General features: G+C 35.5%; 1 protein-coding gene and 1 long non-coding RNA gene across 13 annotated transcripts in view; one reads left to right on the plus strand and one right to left on the minus strand.

Moving 5' to 3' along the window:
* Positions 1-996: 996 nt before the first annotated feature.
* LOC127062532 (GTPase-activating protein CdGAPr) overlaps positions 997-25123 on the minus strand; it is a 40740-nt gene continuing 16613 nt past the window's right edge. For 8 of the 12 annotated variants that reach the window (XM_050990957.1, XM_050990956.1, XM_050990955.1 and 5 more), the window contains 6 exons: positions 9644-9781; positions 9026-9430; positions 8429-8759; positions 7986-8319; positions 6969-7893; positions 997-6891 (listed from right to left, as the gene is read on the minus strand). In XM_050990957.1, coding sequence (XP_050846914.1) covers positions 4390-6891; positions 6969-7893; positions 7986-8319; positions 8429-8759; positions 9026-9430; positions 9644-9781 — 4635 coding nt within the window. In that variant the 3' untranslated portion in view covers positions 997-4389. Of the gene's footprint in view, positions 6892-6968; positions 7894-7985; positions 8320-8428; positions 8760-9025; positions 9431-9643; positions 9782-9971; positions 13916-15179; positions 15547-15566; positions 16201-25123 lie in introns of those variants that run through there. The other 4 variants (XM_050990961.1, XM_050990959.1, XM_050990962.1 and 1 more) reach the window with 4 other exon arrangements.
* LOC127062537 (uncharacterized) lies at positions 21871-24125 on the plus strand. Its single transcript, XR_007781150.1, has 2 exons — positions 21871-22808; positions 23827-24125. It is a non-coding gene; the product is annotated as an uncharacterized LOC127062537 (long non-coding RNA).

Here is a 25123-nt window from a genome sequence, read left to right on the forward strand (position 1 = left end):
TACTAGAGCCAGCGGAGATTCGTATCTCCACGACGTGTTTAAAAATAATTACCGAGGAAGATTCGCCGATAGTCACGGAGTCGAGCTCTCACCTACGTACTTCCTGGGCCCTCAAGTGGCCCTCCTTCCGCGACATAAAAGCGGCCTCGACTCTATCTCTGTCTCTGTCTCTCTCTCTCATTTCTCTCTCTCTCTCTCGTTCTTTTTCTCTTTCTCTTTTTCTTCTCTTCTTCTCCATCTACTTCTTCTTCTTCATCTGCTTCGGTGATACGGGGTTACGTCCTCCTCTCACCTCTTCCGGCACCGCTCGAGTGGTACTCACCTTTCAACCACTCTATCACGGCGTTTAAAGAGAAGTAGTAAAGACTAAAGGCCCCCTCTACGACTTTTTTTTAAGGGGTTAGCATACGATCAAAAGGAGTTGTTTCTCGATGACAATGTAACGCGCGACCCGACGTAACCTCCTTCAACTCCGTCCCTTCCCCGTCTCCTCACTATCTTCCTATTCGAGAGATTTCACCAACCCCTAACGATCCGACGAAGATCATCGATTGACTTTCATATTGACAAGTCCGATCGATCGATCTGAAATTTTATTCTCTCCATTTAAAACGAGGCTATATATAAATATACGATTACTTTTTGTCGCTAAAAGAAGAACAAAAAAGAACATAAGAACATTTTAAAAGGAAAAAAGAAAGAAAGAAATAAAAACGTGACGATGAGTTCTAACCAATTTTCATCAATTTTTTATCAAGTATTTTTATAAGGATTGAATATATTTCTTTTGTAGATCACATTTTCTCAATTAAACTTTAATTTTTCTTCCATTGACAATTTTTTTGTATGTAAATTTCGAAGAAATAAAAAACAATAATAATAATAATAATAATAATAATAATAATAATAATAATAATAATAATAATAATTATGTGTACATACAAGGACGTACAATACATACAATAAGATGGGTGTAGACGATAGACAAAGCGTTGGTTAAATAACTTCTCCATATTTATAATATTTATATTTGTTTACATATAATTTCTATATATATATATATATATACATATTTATTTTATATATGTATGCATATATATATATATATATATTCAATAAGAAGAATATTTGTAGTAGGCAAAACGGTATTCTCTAGTAACAAAAACGTTTATAAGACGAAAAGTATACAGCTAGAGGGTGGGACGAAATATAATAAGGGTTAGGACAAAAATCGTTCAGGCTGAGAAACGGTGGGCTTTTAAACGCTCAAAAGCAAGATTACTATCAGCCCTTCAATGTCGTATATAGGATTAGTCTTTTTATGTGGTCTCGCGAAAAATGTTTTTCGTTACTTTTTTTTTTACTTATTTTTTCCCCCCCCTCTCAATCAAAGTAAATCTACATCATATAATCCGCATTATTTCATTAGGCTCTTTCTCATTCTTTCTTTCTCTCTAACAATAAGTCTAAAAGTTATATCGTACATATATACATATATATATATACATACATATACATACATACATACATATATATATTTGTATATAAATGTATATATATATACATATATGTATATAAGTGTATATATATGCATATATATACACTTATATACATATATATGTATATTATATGTATATATATATTTGCATATATATATGTACACATATGTATATGTGTGTATATATATATATATATATATATATATATATATATATATATGTACGATCGACATGGGCAATCTGAAATTATTAAAAATAAACATCCTTTGGATGCATCATCATCATTGCGTATTATATATTGCGCAGAAGTATCTTGTAAATAGTTTAAGTTTCTTTTTTTCTTTTTTATAGTTTACTGTTCAGGCGTATTACATTTAGGTAACTCGCTAAAACTATATAGGCCTTTTTCTATAATACGGCATAATATTCGCAAGGGTCGAGAGAGATTGTTAGATGTCTAGAAATCCTTTCTCATTTTCTAATCACGCTATTATATTGTTAGTAGCTTTTTAAATACATTTAACTACTCGTGCATGCATATTTGTATTATTTTTCTCTTTTTTTTTTGCTATTTTCTTTTTTTTCTTTTCTTTTGCTTTTCCCTACTAACTTAATTAGAATAAACGAAGAATTTAATCAGAACTTTTCAATTAATCTCAAGTATAATACGATTGACGGAAAGATTGTCGTTTAATTTAAAAATTGAAATTCACAAGAGCGTGTTCGTAAAATAGTTGAAATATTATATTATTATATGTATATATATATATATATATATATATGTATATGTATATATATATATATACACATATATATATATATCAATAAAGTTTCAATGCATTTTAATATATTCCGAAGAAAATTTTATGTATCATAATATCGCGTTTTTTTGAATTTGAACTTTAAAAGTTTTCGTTATATAGGATATATGTATATTTGGCTAGGAGATTAATTCATTTTTTCTCCATTTTATATCATAAGAGTTGAAAGTTTACATCGCTATATCTTGTTGTTCTTAATTTATAACAACGCCTTTATTGTACAATATTATTCAAATAGGCTATGAACTTTCATTCTACTTTATAATCAATAAACGTAAGACGTTTCTCAAAAGCGAAAAATTTTCGCGTAAAATATCACTTTCGTTGAGTACCATCGCTTTCTTTTTCTCCTCTTTGATTTTTGGTCGGGAATAGAAAAAATGTGTAGAGTTCTATGCGAAGAGGTGTGTATATGTTTTTACGAGAAAATATATGGTTATTTTTTATCAATACCATTAGCTTCGTGTAATAATAGTTACATGCACCTTCGTAAACTATCTTCTAAAGATCTACTTAAAATTTCTTTGCGAGTAAACCGGCCCTAAATCAAGTTATTTTGAATAATTCGTAGAGAGCAAAATGTTTTATTTTTTTATTATTTTTTTTTCTTCGAGGAAATAGAATCATTATAGTGAGAACATTAACTTGTTTTCTACGTCATACTGTTGCGATACAATTAATGTATCGTAAAGGGTAGATTAAATTTATTAGATAAAAATTGTCGAAACATACTACAGATCTCAAAACGAGGAAATAATCGCGTTAATCGTATTTAGATAATGACGATTTAACTATCGATTCTATAGTTGGATTTTATATATATATATATAAAATCTATTATCTTTTTAATTCAGAGTATCATTTTTATCTCGAGACAATTGGTTCCGAATAGTAATCTTGATTTCAAGTCGCATCTTTTTATCCGTAATCTTGCTAATCCATAAATTAACTTAATTTGTGTGTGTATTTTTTATACATAAAGACTAAATAAAAATGAGAGCATATACAAAAGCTATATATATATATATATATATATATATATCCAATGTGGACCAGTCCACAAAAGAACGTAATCATATCGTTACACTTTTATAAAACGCTCAACTTAATATTTCATATATATATATATATACCTATATAAAAAAGAAAAAAACGATTTATCGAGTTCTTCTCGTTTCATTATCGATATAAACGAAGCATTATAAATGTGTACCAGAGATCGAAATAACATTAACAGCAACGCGCGTAAAAAAATTTTCAAATGAATTATTCATTAAAGTACGAAGCAATAAAGCGCAAAAGTTCGCTAATAGAAAACGTCGAACGAATTTCACACTAAACATTGACAACCAACGCTTTATAATATAAAAAAGATATCTCATTTATAATCATTATTAACAACGAAAACGCATACGCATTTGCGGCGAAAGAAGCGTTTCAAAAATGTTCCTATACAATCAACGTGCTCACTTGAATATACTTTCGTACTAATAAATGCAATTTCGCAGACACACACAACTCTGGTACATACGTCCGAAGTAAAACGTATAATAGAAGCCGATAACAGAACAACACAATAAATACGAACGACGGGCGAACTATTATCTTTGGGAATAGTAATAAAAAGTATCTTATTATTAAAATTCGTAACAATGGAAAAAGAAAAAAAAAAAAAAGAAAAAGAAGAAAAAGGGAATTAGTTACACTCGCGATCGTTTAATAAGTTAGGAAGTTCCTCGGGAAAAAGAAAAGAAAAGAAAAGAAAAAAAAAAAAAAGAAAAAGGAAAAGAAAAAGGCAAAAAAAATTATTTATTATATTGCACGTTTCAGCTTAACGGTGCAATCTCACAAATCTTATATCTCATATTTGATCATCTTCGTTCAAACAATCAATAATCTCGGCCAACGATGAGACGAGTCTTATCCTCAAAATTGAATTTTCCGAAGGAAAAAAAAAAGAAAAAGAGAGAGAGAGAAAAAGAAAAAGAAAAAAAAATCAGTGCATTGGCAGCCTTTTTAAATAGCAGGTTTTATATATTCTGAAATTCAAGAAGAGAATCAGATCAGTGTCAATGAAATGACGGCCTTGATGTTCTCTGCTTTAATCTGGCCAACAATGCCTGTTCACCGTCACCTTCAGCTTTCGAGGACATGCCACGAAAACTCTCCGATCTATATTTGTCTCTCAGAAACGTCCGCCTTTCCTCTTTGTACTTTTCTATTCTTTCTCGACACTGTGGGTCACCCAAGTCGAGACCACCGAGATTCTTCAAGTGAACCTTCTCGGAACTGTTAGGGGAAGGATTCGTAACGGTGCCAACGTTAGGCGTGGAACTGTGCTGAACGTCATCGGAAGCTTGTTTTACTGGTAATGAGGTGTCACCGGTCATCTGATTGAACTTTGCTTCGTCGAGAGATCTGCTTAAAGCGGCACGCGTAGCTCTTGCATGACGAGCTCGCAAACACGGTGGCAAATGATGTGTACTATTTACAGGTGGTTCCTCGGATTTACCTCTTGCCGAATCTAACTCCTGACGCATTTTTCGTTCTCTGACGATTTCTCGACCAATCTCGGAATCGAAACTTCTTCGTTCTCTGGTAACCTCGGTCTCGTATCTTCTTCTAGGAGGTGGAATGGATAATTCCCCTACCATACCACCGGATAATCTCTGTAAAGCTAACTCTTGTAAAATAGCAGCTGTGTCACGTAGAACGATGGAATCGTCGACTGGCGACGAACTGTCGGAAAAGGACGAATCCAAGGGCATCGCTTCTGATGCACCCTCTGGAACATGTGCGATCTCGCAAGGTTCCGCAGCATTCTCCGAAGGTATAACAACTTCGATATTCTCACGCAATTGCGAATGACGTATACTGTTTCTCTTAGGACTCTCACCCTCGTGTTTCGAAATATATTTATGTTGCGGACTTTGTTTTTTCTGTTGCTTCTGAGACAGCTGCTCGAAACTTTGGCACTTTTCGGACATATCTTTATCCCCATCCGTTCCGATTTCATTGACCTCTTTGTTTTTGTCGGGCTGTTTTGAACATCTTTGGTGATCGGTGTGCTTCGAGTATTGCAATTTCTGATGACTTTCCATAGATCGTTGTATGTCTTGTTGTTGTTGCTTTTGCTGTTGTTGTTGCTGTTGCTGTTGCAACATGTTTTGCGTCTTATCGACCTCGCACTCCGTTCTCTTGCCGTCTTGATTCTTATTCGTACTATGCACATGCGTGTTGTCCAACCGAACGAAAGAATTGTCTATCTTCAGCTCGGGACGATCCTCGTTCGATTCGATGTCAGTTATATTCACCTCGCAAACTTTCTCATTACCATTGTCTTGATCCTGTAAAATGGAAGGAAGATCATTCGTAAACTCGTTCGTAAACGTCGTGGATGGTCTCTGCGTATCCTCGTGCTCTTCGAAATCCTTGTAATCTTTAACGTCGTTAACGTCGCAGCAGGTCATATCGCCTGACACTTGCGCCAGAACAGGACTTTCGGTTAAATCACTTGCTCCGATACAGGAAGTATCCGTGTCCACCGTAGAACCCATCGTAAGGTCCAATGACGTTCGCGAAACATTTTCCGACATGGATCTCAACTGTGGTGCCTCCGTAGCTATCGCTGGATTCATAGTTCCTTCTAACGGATCTTTAGGACTACTGGATTCGCTGCTTGGCGTTGTTATGGAGCCAGTTGTCCTCTCGACGATAACCCATTCACCGGAATCATTCGTAGTAGTTACCATTGGCTGAGTTTCCGTGTTGGTAAATATCTTATCGGAACTATCGCATATTACAAATCCTGAATCCGGCAAGTCTTCCAAAGTTTGCTCGCAAGACATCGGGGAATCTAGATCAGTTGTATTCGATAACGGTAAGCCCGCCAATTCGTGTCCATGTACGTCCGAATTCTCGGCAATCATTTCTTGATTCTGTACGTCGGTAGATCGATTGTTATTAGGGGTTTCTTGCTTCTTTGCATTCGATGTATCTTTCTTATCGATAGATAATTTATTTTTCTCGATCGGACATAGTTCGGACTCGTCCGATATGTCCTTAGACGGTGAGGTTACTCTACTGGACTCGACTTCGCTACACAATGATATTAACCTCTCGCAAGGGGTCATTTCTTGATCTGGAATATCGGATATTCCAGCGTCCGTCGACTCCTCGGTATTTCGAGCTTTTGACGACTCTATTACCGTGTTGCTATAAGGATCCTCGTGTCTATCATAGCTACGTATTCTTTCGCAAGACTTAGCGTTATTCTGTTCGTTTAAACTTACTGATAACCTATGACTAGGGTCGGATGTTTTATCGGAAGACACGCTAGCTCTGTTCAAATTATTTGTATTACTTTGTTCGTCGTCGATTTCTAACGGTAAAGTAAAACTTCGAAAACTTATCCTAGGGCTATTGACGGGTATCGGTGAGGTGGAGTGAGACGTTCCTTGCAAAGTTGCCGGGGTTAAAGGAGTCGATGCTTCGGACAATAATGGCAAATAACCTGGAGTTGGCAACGGAGACGGCGTTTCCATGTTGTGCACATCCGCGGACACCATTACCTGCAAACGATTAGACGTTTATAACGTTACCGCATACGTATAGATTTTCTTGTTCTTTTTGGGCAATGATCTCATACCTGATCGGGACTCTGACTATCGATAAAACGTAACTCGACGTCGCAATGCAACCGTTCCTCGAGTCTCGATCGTTTTCTCTTGGAACCACCTGTAATGGCAGGACACTGCGTTCCTTCCGTCCTCTGTCGTCGAGGCGATGCCTCGACCGATGCAACACCAGCACTCTCCTCCTCCGAAAACATTCTCATTTCTCTTTCTTCAAGATCAAAATTAAGCTGGATTTCCGATAGATCCAGAGGTGATGTCGCATTTGGCGCGTCAGCCAAATGATCGAAATAAGAGTCGTGAGAAACTGATCTGCTATGGCCGCAAGGTCTCGCTGGTGGTGGTCCTAAAAGAGGACCCAAACTGTCCTCTCCATCCAAGCTATCCGCGCTTTTTACAGGTCTCAATCGTCGCAAAGAGTTTAAGGAACTTGGCACCGTTTCTACTTGAGGTGGCGTGCCAACTTGTCTGGCTTTGCCTCTGGTACCACCCAAGCCACCTCTACCGAACAAAGCTCTCCAGTTTAATGACGGTGAACGCTTCGAGCCATTTCTCTTTCGTGGCAGCTCTATGACTGTATGATAATGCAATGGCAAACCAGCCGGACCAGCACCAACTTCTATATAATCTGGTTCGCCCCTTACACTTCTATTTCGTGCTTCCTCTAAACTGAGTAGACGAGCAGGTGTCGTAATGGCTAACGATTTTGGTCTACCGACCGGTCCATCTCCAAAAATTAATTCGGCGTAACAGACCAAGAATTCTGTCACTACAGCTTGCACCCCAACTCCTTGAAGAGCTGCCACTCCACCAACCTCGAGTTCCTTGCATCGTAAAAGATTCGGAGCCCATACGATCGCAACGTTACGTGGAGTCATACCAGTTTCTGAACCACGAGCTGCCACTCTTACCAGATGACGCATCAAATATTCTAATGTTCTACAAAATTTCACACATAGCGTAAGATGGATTATCGCATATCTCTCCACGTTCTATTTAATATTTCGTTCGATATTAAACAACTTTATTACCTATAATGAGGCGGGGGCAATTTTCTAACGGCATCTCTCATTCGCCTCAATCTTTCGGCGTCGCTATTGGCTTGAACGGCGCTGACAAATGTGGAATAGAGTTGGTATGTACACAAAGGATTCGGTAGTTCTCTGAAATACATTTTCAACAGGGATGCCACGGAGTGAATGTCCTGAAGGATACTTTCGTCGGAATGCAACGCTGGAACGCGATCTTCGTCAAACGCGTTTCTTAGTCTTTGAATGTTGGAGGTGACGCCGCTCAGCCGATAAATACCATCGACCAGGCCATGATTCTCGATGAATTCGGCACAACAAGTTAGAACCGTTGGGACTACGAATAGAATTGTCAAAGTGAGATTAAATATCTAGATGAAAATAAATAAAAACAAAAAAAAGAGAGAAAATACGAATTAAAAAAGAAAAAAGAAAAGAAAGAATACCATCTTGTCCGGAGTTCAAAAGATGTTCACCCAGATCGCAACCAAATACACGTTCCTTTAAAATCCCTGATTGCTTTAACCTTCTCCTCGACGGTCTGTTCAAGATAAACGATCTGAAGAAGGCGATTAATTTGCCGTGCTTTCTAAGCACCGGTTTTACCGGTAATTTCGATCTGACCGTCGCCGAGACTGTTAAATGACGTGGAACTTTGTCTCCGATTACTGCGACACATTCAGCTGGGAAGAAGCCGACTGCGAATCCGTGTTTACCGCGCCACCACGTACTTTCTCCTGGTGGTGGCATGTCTATCACCGAGATCATGTCTCCGACCTGTAATACGTTTTACGATGTATGACCATGTAGATAGATACAGGATGTTAGATAAAACGAGATCCGAGAGACTTTTAAAAATCATTTAAAACCAGTGTTTCTCAACTATTAAGGATTAATTAATTGATTTGGAAGCTGAGAAGAAAAAAATAAGAGAGAGGGAGAGAGAACTATCTTGGAAATCATTAATCCAAATATAGATCAGTAATTCTCGCAACGGAGTGACGACGAAGAAAAGGAAAAAAGAAGGGAAAAAAAAAAATCACCTGAAACGAGATTTCATCCTGCGCCTGTGCCACGTAAGGCCTAACAGCATAGGCCGCTGCAACAGCCGGTGTGTTTATGGGACAAGAATCAGATTCTGGCACGAGTATCCTTCTACCCCTGTTGTCGAGTTGCAACCAATTTAATACGGGACCGCAGTTTAGACCCTCGTGATTTAGGCGTGAGAATCGTTGTAGGTAGTCCTTTATCATAACCCAATGTAATTTAGGCCTGGCGTCTGGTAACTTTGGAAGGGATGAAAATTTTCTATCGAAGATACATCGATGCAATTGTTTGTCGAACATTAAGAAATTGTCGTAGGATCGTTGGAGCGTCCAACAGGCATCTCCGGAAGTTACCCTAACTGCGTAGGTGTCTGCTTCATTGGTGCCTTCGCTCACGGAGACCTACAAAGACATCAACCATAAAGGGTCTTGCTTTTCACCGTACGTCAAACGATCAATTAGCCAAATGATTGAATAATAGAGAAAGTTGCGTTAGGTTATAACTTCGTTGCTTAATATTTACGTAACGGTTGCCTGCCATTTAATTGTTAAGCTTTTGCAATTATTGCGAGTGAGCTAGTAGTAAACGGAGCTAGTAATAAACCGATGGCTCACCTCCAAAGCACCAAGCTCCACGTGTTCGTAATGAAAGTGGGCGCACTCGTCCAATTTCGGAAACCTTGCGATACTCCCCATGTTGCTACCAGAACTTACAGGTGTGCTGAAGTCGTCCGTTCGATTACATCCTAATCCCTGCGTCATAGAAAGAAAAGATTATTATGCTAATTGTAAATTATTATCGAGTACGAGTTTTGGTGAAGGGGAAGAGGGGGGGGGAGAAAAGGAAAAGAAGAAAAAAAAGAAGGAAGGAAAATAAAACACGAACTTCTCAACGAAAAAAGGAAAATAAATAAATAAATAAATAAACGAAACAAAAACTAACGACGAAGATATTTGCTTTTTCTTTTTTCTTTTTTTTTTTTAATTCCTTTTTTCTTCCTTCTTTTTTCTTTCTTTTAAAGCTTCTTTTCTTCTTTTGTTACGTGCGACGTCGTTTACGAAGATATTTCTGCTTGGTAATCTTTAAATAGGCCAAGGAAGGCGCCATCTCCAAATTCCTGTTTTCCTTTAAATTCGTTTTATTTCTTTTTCTTTAATTTTTCTTTTTTTTTTTCTTTTCTTTTCCCTTTTCTTCCTTCTTTTTCCTCCCCGAGACAAGAATGCCGATGTTTTGTTCGTTCGTTCGTTTGTTCGAAAAGGACAGGACGCCGCGTTCACTCTGTCTCGTCTGTTAGAGAGACAAGATCAATGAGCGAGCCTTGGTACTTATGTTAGTTAAATTCTCCATGCACGATGATTCATCCAAACAGCCGTGCATCTTCGTTCAATTGCTAGACCGGACTCTCACTTTGTTTCCTATCCACCGTGAAATTAATCATCTCCGCGCTAAGAAACGCCAACTGACTACCGATTAACAACGTTCAACGTGAATTATCACCGTCCATGGATATTCAATATTGCTCGATAACGCGAAAGCTTCCTTTTTCATGATTTTCCCTTTGAAAAATGACCTACCTTATAGAAGGAATAATTATAGCAGTACATTTGCAATGATAATAATCGAGTCTAGTGAACTGTTAGCAAAAGAACCGGGAACTGGTCTTCTTGGATCATACGTTTTAACGCACACGAGCGTATATATGCGTACGTCGTGTATTATTTATTACGTGTGCACGTATATACGTGTATTATTTATTACATGTGTGCGTATATACGTGTATTATTTATTACGTGTGTGCTGCTTTAACGTCGGGAAGGAACAAAAATCGTTGCCTTTTTTTGTGGCTACGACGATCTGAATGAAGGGTCTATTCGTCGAGTTAGAAGCATAAAGCTCTACTGACCGTGTGGATTCCAATCCGAGACGATGACGTGAACGTATAAAGTGGATAAATTCGTCTCTTTTTTTCTTCTCTTCTTTTTCTTTTTTCTTTTTATTTTTCTTTTCTTTTTTTTTCTTTTTTGTTTGGATAGGGTGAGGGAGAGACAGTTCGAAAAAATCTCACGGTAAATAATTAGTGTCTTTTTTAAAAGGTTAATAGAAAGAAAAAGAAGAAAAAAAAATGAAAAAAATAAAGAATAAAGAATAGATTTTTGTCCCTATATTATACATATACGTTTCCTCCTTAACGTTGAAGAGAAATGACAGTGTAGGCCTTCAATCGTACGAGTATTACCAATTATCTTGTTTGACCAACAAGCATTCGCTTTATTGCTCGCGGCTGTCCTGATCTATGAATACGCAACGAGAAAATACCACGAGGTGTAATTTAAACGGGTTTGTGAATGATTGAAAAAAAAAAAAAACAAAAACGGAAAAAGAAAAAGCATTTTTTCCAATATTTAACGAATTATTATTATACGAATTCCCTTCGAAAAACTATTCGGTTCATATACGATCTTTAGTTAGATCGTTAATTAATAGAAATTATAATTGTTAACACCGAACGTGAATCATTCATTTATTTCTTGGCAAAAGACGCTACGATTATTATCCTCGACAACGATCTTGAATTTCAGCCAAAACAATTCGTTCCGTCTTTCGAGGTTAAAAAAGACAGAAAAAAAAGAGAGAGAGAGAGAGAAAAGATCTCATTAATCCGAGCTAATTATAATTTCCATATATCAATCATCTTATTTCAAAAATTTCGATCAAGTTCTTCTTTATTGATTATTACAATTAAATTTACAAATGATGGCCGATGATTGGTTCTAAGGTTATCGAAGACGATACCTAACCTCGATTTCCACGTTCTCATATTATTGCAACTAGACCAGTACATATGTGTGTGTGATATCTGTATGTGTATGTATGCATGTAGATGCATGTGTGTAAGTGTAGTGTTTTGTATGTATGTGTATCTTTATGTATATGTGTACGTATATATGATTTTGTATGCGTGCGCGCGCGCGCGTGTGTGTATAGTAAAGAACAATGCTTCGAGTTGACAAAGGCCAGAAATTCACAAAGCCTGTGTATCGACGAGAACAGAATCGAAAGTTGGAAACCTTCCACTTTTATAAGTCACGATATATATCTTCCTCTCTTCCTCTCCCACCCCTTCTCTTACTCTTTCTCAACGTATCCTCTTTTTTTCCTAACCTCTCTGCATACATTTGTTTCGTTTGATGAATTAAAAGATAGCAAAAAAAAGAAAAAACAAAATGGCCGATAGCTGGAAGTTTGAACGTTTAAAAAAAAAGAACGAGCAAACAAACAAACAGAAATGTTTCTTATCGAAAACGATTCTAACTGTTTAGAAATTTGGATTCCGCTCTGACTTCTCTCTGTAATATATTCTCTCTGTCTTCTCCCTCTTATTTTCAATTCGTAGTCCATTTCTGTAAAAGCTCGTATTTGAGGATCGCAAGTTTGAAAGATCGAACGTATAGATACCTCGCAAAATTCTTTCTTCATCGTATCACAATGAAAACATAGAAGGAAATCGTATAGGAACGTCGATACATACTTCTTTTTCTCTTTTTTTTTTCGTTCGATATTTGATGCAGCAGCAGAATTCAAACGAAGATAAATCCGAAGAGTAGATTGGATTTTCATCGAATGTCATATCCGAGTTTCGATTCGTCGTAGTTATATATCATACGCGAGGCCTCTGGAGGAAACTGACATCGAGTGAAAGGATTCAAATTTAAATCGAATTTTTCTATTTTATTGAATATTACGTATAAATTCGAAACGCATATCACGAAGATCGGCCTTTTTTTCTCTCCATTATTCTGCATGGACAAATAAAAATAAGTATGTTGTGTTTATGTATATACGTAAAAAATCAATTGAAAATGATTCGATCGATTATTTGAATAAGATCGTAAAAGCACAGTATCAAGAGTATCTAAGTACATATCAATATACATACACGAATATCGTAAATTTATGCAAAGGAAGAAATATTTTTATTGGATGGATTTCAAGAAATCAAGATTTCTAACAATTCGCAATGCAGAGATTGCGTTTTATCGGAAACAAAGAAAATTATTCGTTCCATTTTCTTGTTTTATATAGGTCATTGTATAGGGTGGGCTAGTTAAAAGTCCTTAGATATTTTTGTTGTTAAATCAATCACTCCTTTTCTTCGAAACATTTTAGATTTGTAGTTAGGCTTGTAGTTTTACTAAGTTAGGAATCTGAAAAAAATATCTGAAAAAAGAAAGAATTAGGCTAAAAAATCTTGAAAAAGACTAATTGATTTTTATTAACATTTAAAAACTTTTGGTTCACTCTGTATCGTTTGACGACGAAGATATTTCGTTTTGGTTTTTTTGTTTCCTTTTTTTTTCTAGACAGAATGGATTGTGTAACGCGATGTAATATATTTTTAATAAGTCACTCTTTTAATTCGAGATTGAAAGAAGAGAGAAAAAGAGGAAAAAAATAAAAAGTAAAACATTCAAATGATAAAAGGGTGAATTGTTCTACTCGTACGAATTCAGCGCACGTTTTAAAAATGAAATCTCTGCCGATCTGCTCAGGGATTTATTCGAGTCGCTCCAAAATTAGAAAACCGTTCGTAAACGCAATAAACGCCACGTCCAGACCATATCCAATCGTCCAGAATTATGTCTTATCGTACATGATGTGCGCTCAAACGACATAAAATTCGAAGCGTTTACTTTACTCTACTAAAAACATTTTATCGTTTTATCGACGTCAACGAAGTCATGATATTTTTAGATGGATCGATCCTACAGGGCATTAAGTTTAGAAATTAAGAATGCAACGAGAAAGTATATATATATATATTGCCCTAAATTTTATTCGAAAATTATTCAAAGATAATAGCGTAAAAAAGTTTAATTATAACTCTTAAGTTTTCTCGAAGATTCATTCTTTCTTTTCTTTTTTATTCTAGTTTTTTTCTTAAGAAAATATAATCATAAGTAATAAAATATTTGTTGAATACGGAATTCATAATAATATTTGTTGACTTTTAAAATATAATTTCTATATTATTAATATTTTTGTATAAATATTAAAAAATCATAATTGAATGTTTGTCAAATATCTTAAATTCATAATAATACATAATAATCATATTATTAATAATATATTGTATCAATAACGTAGTTTAAAAAATCATAACCGTCAAAATGTTTATTGAATCGTTCAATTCATCAATTAATAAACTAATGTGTATAATGTTTGAAAAGTATAACTTTTAATATTATTAATAACATTGGATATGTAATAAAAAAAAATCATGTTCAACAGAACGTTTGTTAAATATCTGAAATAACAGACATAATAATGTCTTTGGTGTTTCGAAAAAATATAATTTTTACATCGTTAATAACGTCGAACAATATAATTTTAAAGTTAACCGAACATGTGAAATTCATAATAACGTTCATAAAAATTTATAAACGTTGGTATTTCGCTTTTGACGTAGTTCCGGAAAATAAAAAGACAGAAGGAATAGGCAATGATCGTGAAACAGATTTATAAAGAGAGAGAGAGAGAGAGAGAGAGAGAGAGACAGAGAGACGGAAAGAAAAAGAAATAAAGAAAAATAGAGAAAGAGAGATATGCGTAATGTTTAACCGGCTTTGCCAAAAAGTACGTTGACCCAGTAACGAAGATCGGTTGCAGCTGTTCGTTAAATGCTTCGTGCTTTGCGAGAGTTCCTCGAAAGCCGAGGGAATCTGATAAAAGTGCCTTCTTCCCACTCTCTCACCCATACGTACATATTTTCAAACGCGCGAAACGCAATCATCCGCTACTCGCGTTTACTACTCGCAATCCGGAAGACTTGAAACTTCGTCGAATGCTTTCACGATGTTCACGAGACTCGAACTCGAAATACGAACGGGGAACATTCGTTCTGCTTAAATTTAGAAGAACTACATGAATGAAAGAGAAGGAAAGAAGAAAGGAAAGAAAGAAAGAAAGAAAGAAAGAAAGAAAGAAAGAAAGAAAGAAAGAGAAAAATCCCCCTACAGAAAAAAAGAAAAAGAACAAAAAAGAAAATCTCTTGAATGAATCTAACGATACCAAAATGTAAAGAAAAAAATAACACCGCGAACTAATCGAAATCCATTCTATAACAACTATCAGACATCGGAAACGGCTTACCCATGAGAAACATCGAACATGATCCTCCCCTCCGAAGAGAAAAGCACCGATAACACCGTAACACCAATAGCTCATAAACTCCAATATCTCTCACCGACTGGGAAGAAAACACGCAGCGACCCACTGTACTCGAAGGAAAGAGAGAGGGTGGAGGGGAAAGAATGAAAGAAAGAAGGGAAAAGAAAAGGAAATAATGAAATCCTTAATGAGACGTCATCGTCGGCCTAATGGCAATTATACCGAGCACACTTCAATTCTTTTTTTTTTTTTTTGGTTCGATGTATAGGAAGGATAATAACGAGGATTAGAAGAAGATGAAGAACGATAAGAAGACGAATAAGTAGAATCAAAAAATATAGGAGAGGATCAAAGGATATAATGGAGTACCTCGAAACGACCGGAACAACTGCCACAACCGGTAAGGACACGGCGCATAGTTCTGCTAACTCGAACGGTAGCTCTTAGGGTAGCTCCTCCAAGGGTTGCTCCTCTCAACGAGGAGCTCCCGTGGTGTCTCTCGCGAATAATGTCAGCCCGTGTCCTTCAACGAGAAACGACGAGCCGTGGCTGACGCTGATGCTGTCGGTGTTGCGCATCGACGAGACATCTCTCGAATCCATCGGATCGTAGAGGAATATCGGGGAAACAGCCGAGAGTTGGGCGGCACAGCCGGGGAAAACTAGGTCACGGAGGGCACCAGTGAGACCATCACCACCACCACCACCAGCACCAGCACCACCACCACTACCACCGCCATTACCACCGCCACCAGTTCGATGCTACCAACAAGCGGACTCTACCGGTGGTGATTCGGCACTTTCAACTTAAAACACAGCCGCCATCCACGGGATCTACTCGTAATTTTGAAGCTACCCTCCTCCGTTAAATGACCTTTTCCCTTTATCGTATCTTATATTTCGATTTTCTATATATAATGGTCTATTTTCTTTGATTTCCTCGTTAAACTTCGTTTACTTCGACAACAACTCTATAAGATATTTATCAAAAGTTTAATACTAGATTTAGATTCGTTTTAAACTCGTCGAGTATGTATATATATATATATGTATGTATGTATGTATATATATATATATGCGCAAGTATCGAAGTATACAAAAATAAAAGATACAGATTTCTTTCTTTCGAGAAATTTCACTTGATTTCTTATCCTCTGTACAAAAAAGGCAAAATAGTAAGAAAAATAAAGAAAGAAATAAAAAAGAAATTTTTGGACGCCACCCTGGCCGAGGTAATTGCTTCCGTTTCTGGAGACAATGGTAAAACGTTATATAATGAAAATAGAGAGCATCTATAACGATGGAAGTAGGCCAGAGCCAAAGGGACACAAGGAGATCTGGGAAGCGCTTCTTGGTTTACGATATTATGTTGAACGATGCGCCAATTGCGAAGGAAAATGGTTTTATTGACTGCACTCGGTGAATGTTCCAAATTGTCAAACGTTCGATAGGAAAGTTCTTCTTTCGTCGTTAGAGCAAAGGGTAGGAAAATAACTGAAAGTAGGTCGACGTGAGAGGACGGGATATACGTCAAAAATGTATGGTAAAGAAAATAGAAAAAAGAAACGAAAAAAAAAACAAGAGAGAAGTAAAAGAAAAAAATAGAAGCAAAAACGAAAAAGAAAAAAATATCGACTTCTCGTGTCTTATATCTTTCGATATAAGACACGAGAAAAGAAATAAAGTAACGCTTTCATCAACGATAATAATTCATGCGATTCGATGCTTCACTCGCACTCTCATTGCTCTCTAGAAAACTAGTTTGCCACGAACCAGAATCCCTAAACCGGACTAGTCTAAGCGAACGCTCTTACGCTTCACCAAACGCAACCCAAACGCATGTTCGCAATAATAGGGAAAGAAAAATTTAGAAAGTTAGTATCACCAACTGGAATATTTTTTCCTTGGTCTATGTTAAGTTAAAAAAAATAAATAAATAATATCGAAATTTTCAACATTTTGTATTCAAATGAACGATATTAATACGCTTTACTGAAAATTTTTAACGGAAAATTAAAAATCGATAAAGTAATCGGAATTGTCAATATTTCATATTGGAATAAATGGCATTAATATTCTTTTTTTTTTTTTTTTTTACTGAAAGTTTTAATCACAATGATCAGAACCAGAGAAAGAATGATCGTAATTTTCAATGGTTCATATTTTATTTGAAAATTTTAATCAGTTTAAGTTAAAAGCCGGATTTTTCCATATTTTATATCTACATAAATAATATTCTTGTACTTTATTAAAAATTTTAATCGAGAATTTTTATGGATAAAATAATGAGAATTATCGATATTTTTTACTTAAACAAATAGCATTAATACATGTTACTAAACATTGCGAAAATAAAAAATCGAAAATAAAAAAAAATCGAAAAAATATCAATTGAAATTTCCAATACATACTTCATACATAAATAACCAACATAAGATATTCTTTTATAAAAATCCCAACATTACTTATTGGCTAACCCAATTAGATATTTATAAAAAAAAAAAAAGGAAAAGGAAGAAAAGAACAAAGAAAAAAGAAATAAGACGTAGTAAAAAAGAAACATAAACGTTGATTGAAAAGGAAGAAAAAGAAAAACAAAAATAAAAGAAAAATAATAATAATAATAATAATAATAATAATCACATATTCGAAACAAAAATACACAGATATTCGAAAACAAAAAGAATGAATTAGTAAACCGAACGAAATTAATGTTGTACGAGGATATTATCGATTCGAAAGTGGCGCGTCGAATGATGAGAGAAAAAGAGAAGACATCATTCGTCGTCTCATAGTCGTACACTTTCCTCCTCCCATCCCTAACCACCACCACCATTGCTGGATCCATCCAGTTTGTTCCCAGCGCATAGATGGGTGCCTTTCAAACACATTTCCAAGTGCGCATCTTCGCGAATTGGATCGCAGCACTTAAGGGTATGACTCACGAGAATCTTAGACGAGACTTGGAGGAAAAAAGAAAGAAGAAGAAGAAGAAGAAGAAGAAGAAGGAGGAGGAGGAGGAGGAGGAGTAGGAATAGAGAAAAGGATAGATAACATACTTGCAAACAGAGAGAGAGAGAGAGAAGAGAGGAAAAGAAGATAGAAGACAAAAGTAAGTACTTATATTAAGTCTTCGACGTTTCTACACGGAGAAAATACGAAGTCACGCGCGAAAGCGAAGCGAGAAGCAATAAACTATTTGTCGTGCAGTCTTGCGAGAATGGATAAGAATAGAAAAAACAAAAAGGAAAGATTTAAAGAAAAAAAGAAAAAAAAAAGAAGGGAAGAAGGAGAAGGAAGAAGATTGGTATAACGTATTTAACGACATCGTCTCTTTTATAAAGGGTAACGAGAGGAAAGTAACGAGAGATTTATCTCTCTACGAGACAGTACGTCTCGTGAAAGAAATTTGTTGTTTAACGTTACGACGTACGAGCTTTAAGAAAGGGGAAATAAAGATATAAATAAAAATAAACAAATATATATATATATATAAAAGAAAAAATTCTTCGAAGATAAATCTAGTAATTTGTCGTACCGATACAAGGGGAGAAGTTGGTACGTGCGTGATTAATCGTTCTGCCGATAATACACTAGTGAACTAACTCATTTTCACGTTTCACACTGGTGTATGCATGTTAATGCACTTTGATATACTACTTTCTCTCTTTCTCTCTTTCTCTTTCTCTTAGGAAAGAAGAATGGAGAGGAGAAGGCGGACGCAAAGAGAGACCGTGTAAGGTCGAACGAACACATGAGAAAAGTCGTATAATCGCCACTTACAATTAGTCTTAACGTCGGTAATTAAGATGTATCGAGTACGAGCGGGAAAAATAACGGATTGATTTACGACAACGATCAAACGGATATTTGTATAACATTTTTTTTTTTTATCTACGATGAAAGTTCGGATTACGTTCTTAATCCCGTCCGTTTTTTATTTATTTATTTATTTTTTCTTTTCATTCCTTTTTATCTCTCTCTAATTGACTCATACTACTACGTGTACTACTACTACTGTTACTACTACTACTACTACTATTCTATATACGTACTTCTTTTATTGGCTACTTTTAGAAAACGAGTTCACTTTTTCCTTTATTTCTATTGTTACGTGTTACGACATAAATAACTTTAAGCGTGAAAAAAATTCGACGTAATTAATTATTAAGACAACTTGATATTTATCAGTTTTCTTCGAGAGAAAAGAAAGAAAGAGAAATAAAGAAAGATTAATTATTTAATTAGGTAAGACGATACCGGACGATCGTGAAAAATAGGCCGGAAAAATAAAAAAGAAATGATTAATTAACCTTATTTTAAAAAATCATTAAATCGTTAAATAGCACGAAAATTTCGATTGCATTTCTTTTTATTTCTATTTTTATTATTTTTTTTTTTTTAGAAAATTATTATATTATTATAACTTTTTAGATTAAAAAGAAAAAAAAGAAAGAAAGAAAAAAGAAAAACTAGGCGATTTAATGTGACAATTTTTCTAGTCGCTGGAAGAAAATTTCATATCGAAAATTCCATAACTCGAGAAATAAAAATTTCCGAGCGTATTGTTTTCATAAGACATTTTCTACTTGTTTAGATCTTTAAAACTTATAGTCAAAGTTTTTATAGATCATTCAGTTGTACCGTGTATACAACCATGCCTACTATGCCATGGCCGTTCCATGTCCCGGGCGACAGCTACGGATTCGAATTGGTTACCATAGTTTTATATGTAACAGTTTATACATATGTATATCATCAGCGAGGCCTGGACGTCCACCAGTTACATTTGCTAGCCAATCGATATTTCTCTAGTTTCCCGGTCTGACCACGGAGGGACACAAATGGTCACAACATGTGTCTGAACATGTCTCGTTCGTGCATGACGTTATTTATTTTTAAAAAGTTACTCACAATCTTCAGATACAATAACACCAGAACAGTCTCCGATCTTGACGGATATGATTACTATTTCCGAATATCAAATATTCGAATATGATTGAACAAGAAGCACAGAGGTTATATACAAATATTAACGCATTAACGATTTATTGATATATTAATGTATCCTGTCCATGCACAGTATATCAAATAGATTATTATAGTTTTATATATAACAGTTTATACATTGTCCGTGCCCAGCATGGATATCTTTAAATTATAAATTTGGTAACCATCTTATATTTTCCTTGTTTCCCGGTCTCACCAGGGACACAAATACACATCACGAATTTTTATAAACGTATCTGAATGTGTCTTATTTGTACACGAAGCTATAACAACGTCTGACTTCAAATTGATCGTGACAGATCTATGGACGGTTGTATATAAATGGATTTTGATACTAGAAGCTATGTTCGAATATGAAACGAGCCATGGTTTTATATTTCTAATATTCATACGATTCAGTTTTTTCACGGTTTTGTGTACGACGCCTAACTTCCTCCTCTCGCAATTTCTTTATGTGTGTTTGAACAATTGAACAAACGTTCGACTGATCAGGATGATCTTGGTTTCTCTTTCATCTATCGTTATCTAATCTATAATCGTCTGGATTCTGTCACGACGATATATACCGCAGCTGGCAATCGATCTGGATTTTTTTTCTTTCTTTCTTTTTTTTTTTTTTCTTCGAATCGTCACACGCAAGCTTTTTGTTCGCAAAACCGAATATCCACAATTGTCAAATCCATGATTGCAGTAACATGTATGAACATATAGACACGTACATATGTATAAAAAACATGCGCTACAGTAGAAGACTAGTAATTGGTAATTGATTTGGAAAAAAGACTGATTCGGTACGTGCTGTTACAAGAAAGTTTCTTACCGAATAAACGCGGAAATAAAACGCAAAAAAGCAAACGTGCGAAGGGAGATTCGGCGTACGATCAAAAGAACCGAATCGTGTGAACGTTACAATCGATTAATGCCGATTTGACAAAATTATCGATACGGTCAAAAAACCAAAAAAAAAAAACGTATGAACGATTTCGTAATTTTCGAACTGACCGATTCGATTTCCTTTTTTTTTCCTAATCGGTTATTTTAAGGAAATCGGATCGTCTGAACATTACAGTCGATTAACGCCGATTCGACAATGTTACAAGAAAAAGAAGAACAAGAAAAAGAACAAGAAAAATAAAAAGAAAAAGAAAAAATCTTCGGCCTTGGGATTTGTTACGCTTACAATTGCGAGTAGGAAAATATTTGATACGTCGAATAATCTTAGAGAGACTCTTGACCAAAACTTGTAACTTGGATCACTTTACGAGAGGAAGATAAGGGCAAAGAGAAAGAAAGAGAAAGAGCGAGAGAGCGAGAGAGAGAGAGAGAGAGAGAGAGAGAGAGAGAGACGGAGAAGGTAAGAAGAAACGCTTTATGTCCTCCTGTTCTTTCGTCGTATCTCTCGACTAATGCCCCGTAAGCACTTTTAAATGGCCCTTTGAGGTGCTACTTATCGTTCTCTTTCGCTTTGTAAACGAAAATAATAAATACGATTTCACTGGATATCGATCGTATTTAGACGTGCTGATAAGGATCAAATTTTTGTAAAAATATTACCCGGAAACGTCAATCGTAAACGTAAGAGTCGATTTACATTATATCATCAAATGAATACATTGGTATAATCAACGTCTTTGTCATATTATCATATTATTTCATAGGAAGTCGCCATTTTGAAGCGTTTTTAAACGGAGAAACTTCAAGCGGTAGCAGAATATTACGGTAAATGGAACAAAGTTTCTTGGGATCTTCGCAAAGCGAGCTTCATTACCCTCCGTTCAAAGTCCATGTTTGCACGTTCTGAATATTCGCGGTCTTGGTAAACTTCATCCCAGAAATGCATCCACCGTTCGAGCTCTCAGCAAAGGAATGAGTGAGTGAGAGAAAGAGAGAGAGAGAGAGAGAGAGAGAGAGAGAGAGAGAGAGAAGAGGAGAAGTATATACCATGATAAAAAAACAAAACACTTGTATTCTCTTACATGTAATTCAACGATATGAATTCAAACGATCGATCGATCGACCAATAGCAATAAACGTTTCTAATCGAATATTATTATCCATCCAATCAGGATGTCGATGCTATACAGTTACATTATGTTTGTGTGTGTGTATTTGTGTGTATATACAGAGCACAGATAATCCTTTTTCCCCCTCATATACCATAAACTTGAAACACACGGGTATAAAATTCTATTTCCACCATTACGGTCGCGACATTTCTCCCTCGAGTTGAAGAACTGAGAGGATTGGAGAAGAGAAAGAGGAAGAGAGAAAAATAGCGAGCTTTTCCTTGAGAGTAATAGTAGTGTGGCGGTGGTGGTGATGGTAGTGTGGTAATGGTGATGGTGGTGGCAATGGTGTAGTGGTGTGATGGTAGTAGTAGTAGTAGTAATAGTATAGTAGTCTTCTTAGAGGATGAAGAAGAGGGAAAGAGGAGTGGAAAAGCTGGAACGCAGGAATATACGCGACGCCAGTGGCACCAGCCTATCGATTTGCTCTCACGTTGCTGAGATGGACGAACTGAGAGCGAGAAAGAGAGAAAGAGAAGGGACTAGAACGAAATAGAGTCCAACTTCCGCGTTCTCCTTTGAAACGACTTCGCGAGGTAATACGAAAGGAGAAGGAAGAATAAAGGATTTCGAAGGACACAAAAATCGCTTGTTGCGTTCCGTTCATTCGTCTTTCATCCATTATTATTATTATCATTATTATCATTACTATTATTATTACTATTATTATTGTTGTTGTTGTTGTTGTTGTTAATTAATTTACTTACTTCGTTTTTCCTTTTTTTTCTTTGATATAGATATATGTATATTATATATGTATCTTTAATGAGTGGGCAAATAAGTATATAAATCAAAATTCTTCGTTTTATAGAAAAACACTGTCTTAATATTTAGAGTGCGATGTAATATAAGACATTAAATTTCGAACACGAAATTTGATAACACATATATGCACACATGTATGTCTCGTTCTATGTTGGATTTAGAAAATGTATATAATAATCGATTTCGAAACCATTTTTCTTTTTCCTTTTTTTCTTTCTTTCTTTTTTTGAAAATTATGATTCTTTATATTATTTCGAGCAAAAATTTTGCAGTTTTACTTATATTTATTTATTTTACCAAGGAAGTAGTTAAACTTTGTTATTTTATTACCGTATGTAATAATGTAATTCAGAAGCAATTTAAACAGTATATGTGTACTTGTATTATATACTTGGATTAAATTGTATAAGCATAAACTAATTGATATAATTCAATTTATAACTTTCTTCCTACCATTATTCTATATTTTTGACGTACCCTTGTTAGAATCGTTGATAAAAGCGTGAGAAATAAGTGTAATTTACTTATGATATTAAACAAAGGACAGCAATATAACATACATAATTATATTAACCTACTTATCCCATTTCGATCAAAATTTTATTTCCACTCGTTCGTCTCAAGATAATAATAAATAAAATAAAATAAATCTCTTAATTATTAATCATTACAGGTTATTAATTTTATACGATGTTTTTCAATCTACTTGAACGTTTACAAGTAGAGAAGAAAACAGAAGAAAGGAAGAAAAAAAAATAATCTTACTATTTTTATTTTTTTCCTCTCTAGCAAGAACAGCCACGATCCTATCTAGATAGGTCGATAAACGCGCTTGTACATACACGTCGAGGTACAACGAACTACGAGCTTACGTGGATATAGAAAAATATGGCTATTCGTGGCTCTCCTTAAATAGATTCTCATCCATCTTCGGATAGCTATCGACGGTACGAGATACAAGTTAGAGAGAGCCTATTGAATGCGTAGGAGGTCGTCGGATGATAGTTCATGGTCCGGAAATTATTTGCATTAAAAAAAAAGAAAAAAAAGAAAAAAGAAGAAGAAGAAGAAGAAAGAAAAAGAAAAGAATTGAACAAGTTTGAAACGTTATAGCAATCGCAATTACTTCATTTTATTCAATTCAACAAGCCTTATTTACTTTGAAAGATAATTAAAGAGAACGCGGTTATCTTTTCGCTTGGATTAATTCCAATTACATCGTCTACCACATTAATTATTACTCTCTGTCGTAACTCCCGATACCGACGATTGTCGATAAACGACGATAAAAATGAAAAAGGAGAGAAACAGTGAACGGGTAGAAAAGAGATAGAAAGATAGAGATAGAGATAGAGATAGAGATAGAGAGAGAGAGAGAGAGAGAGAGAGAGAGAGAGAGAAGAAAAAGAAAGAAAAAAAAAGAAAGAACGAAACGGAAGCACGTAAGAGACGCGGTAGTAGGGTCGCGATAAACAAGCTGAAAGAGAAGACGATCAAATTCGTCTGTAGGCGAACTGAAACGAGAGGAGACTCCAGCAGTTTTAATCGAACTAACTCGTCGTCTTTAACTCGAAAATAAGATGGAAGGAAACCAGTCGCGACCAGTGTTTACTTTGCCCAACGTTGAGAATTGATGATCCGATCTGATCTTGTACGATCATGATACATGACTTACGTGATACGAAGTTTGAGATAAGACTCGATATATACATGAGGATGATAGTCGGATACGAGTTTGTAGAGAAAGAGAAAATGAAAGAGAAACGAATGGAAATGAAAAAAAGATGAATGAATGACAAAAAGAGAGAAAGACAGAAATAGTGAGAAATAGAGAGCATATCTCGAAACTGAACGACGATCAAGGTTGACGCAAAGACAGAGAACTGCTGCCTATCGAAACTGTTACAGATCGATCTAGCCGTGACTCTAGAAGACATGCGCGCTCGAGAAAGCTCTCTGCGGTTGTCTATTGGTCCTCTGTCCCTCTCTCTCTCCCTCTCTGTCTCCTCCCCCTCCTCGCAAACACACACACAGAGAGAGAGAGAGAGAGAGAGAGAGAGAGAGCGTTTATTCAGTCACTCTCTCT

Source organism: Vespula vulgaris, chromosome 3, assembly GCF_905475345.1.
Source record: "Vespula vulgaris chromosome 3, iyVesVulg1.1, whole genome shotgun sequence".
NCBI classification, from domain to species: Eukaryota; Metazoa; Arthropoda; class Insecta; order Hymenoptera; family Vespidae; genus Vespula; species Vespula vulgaris.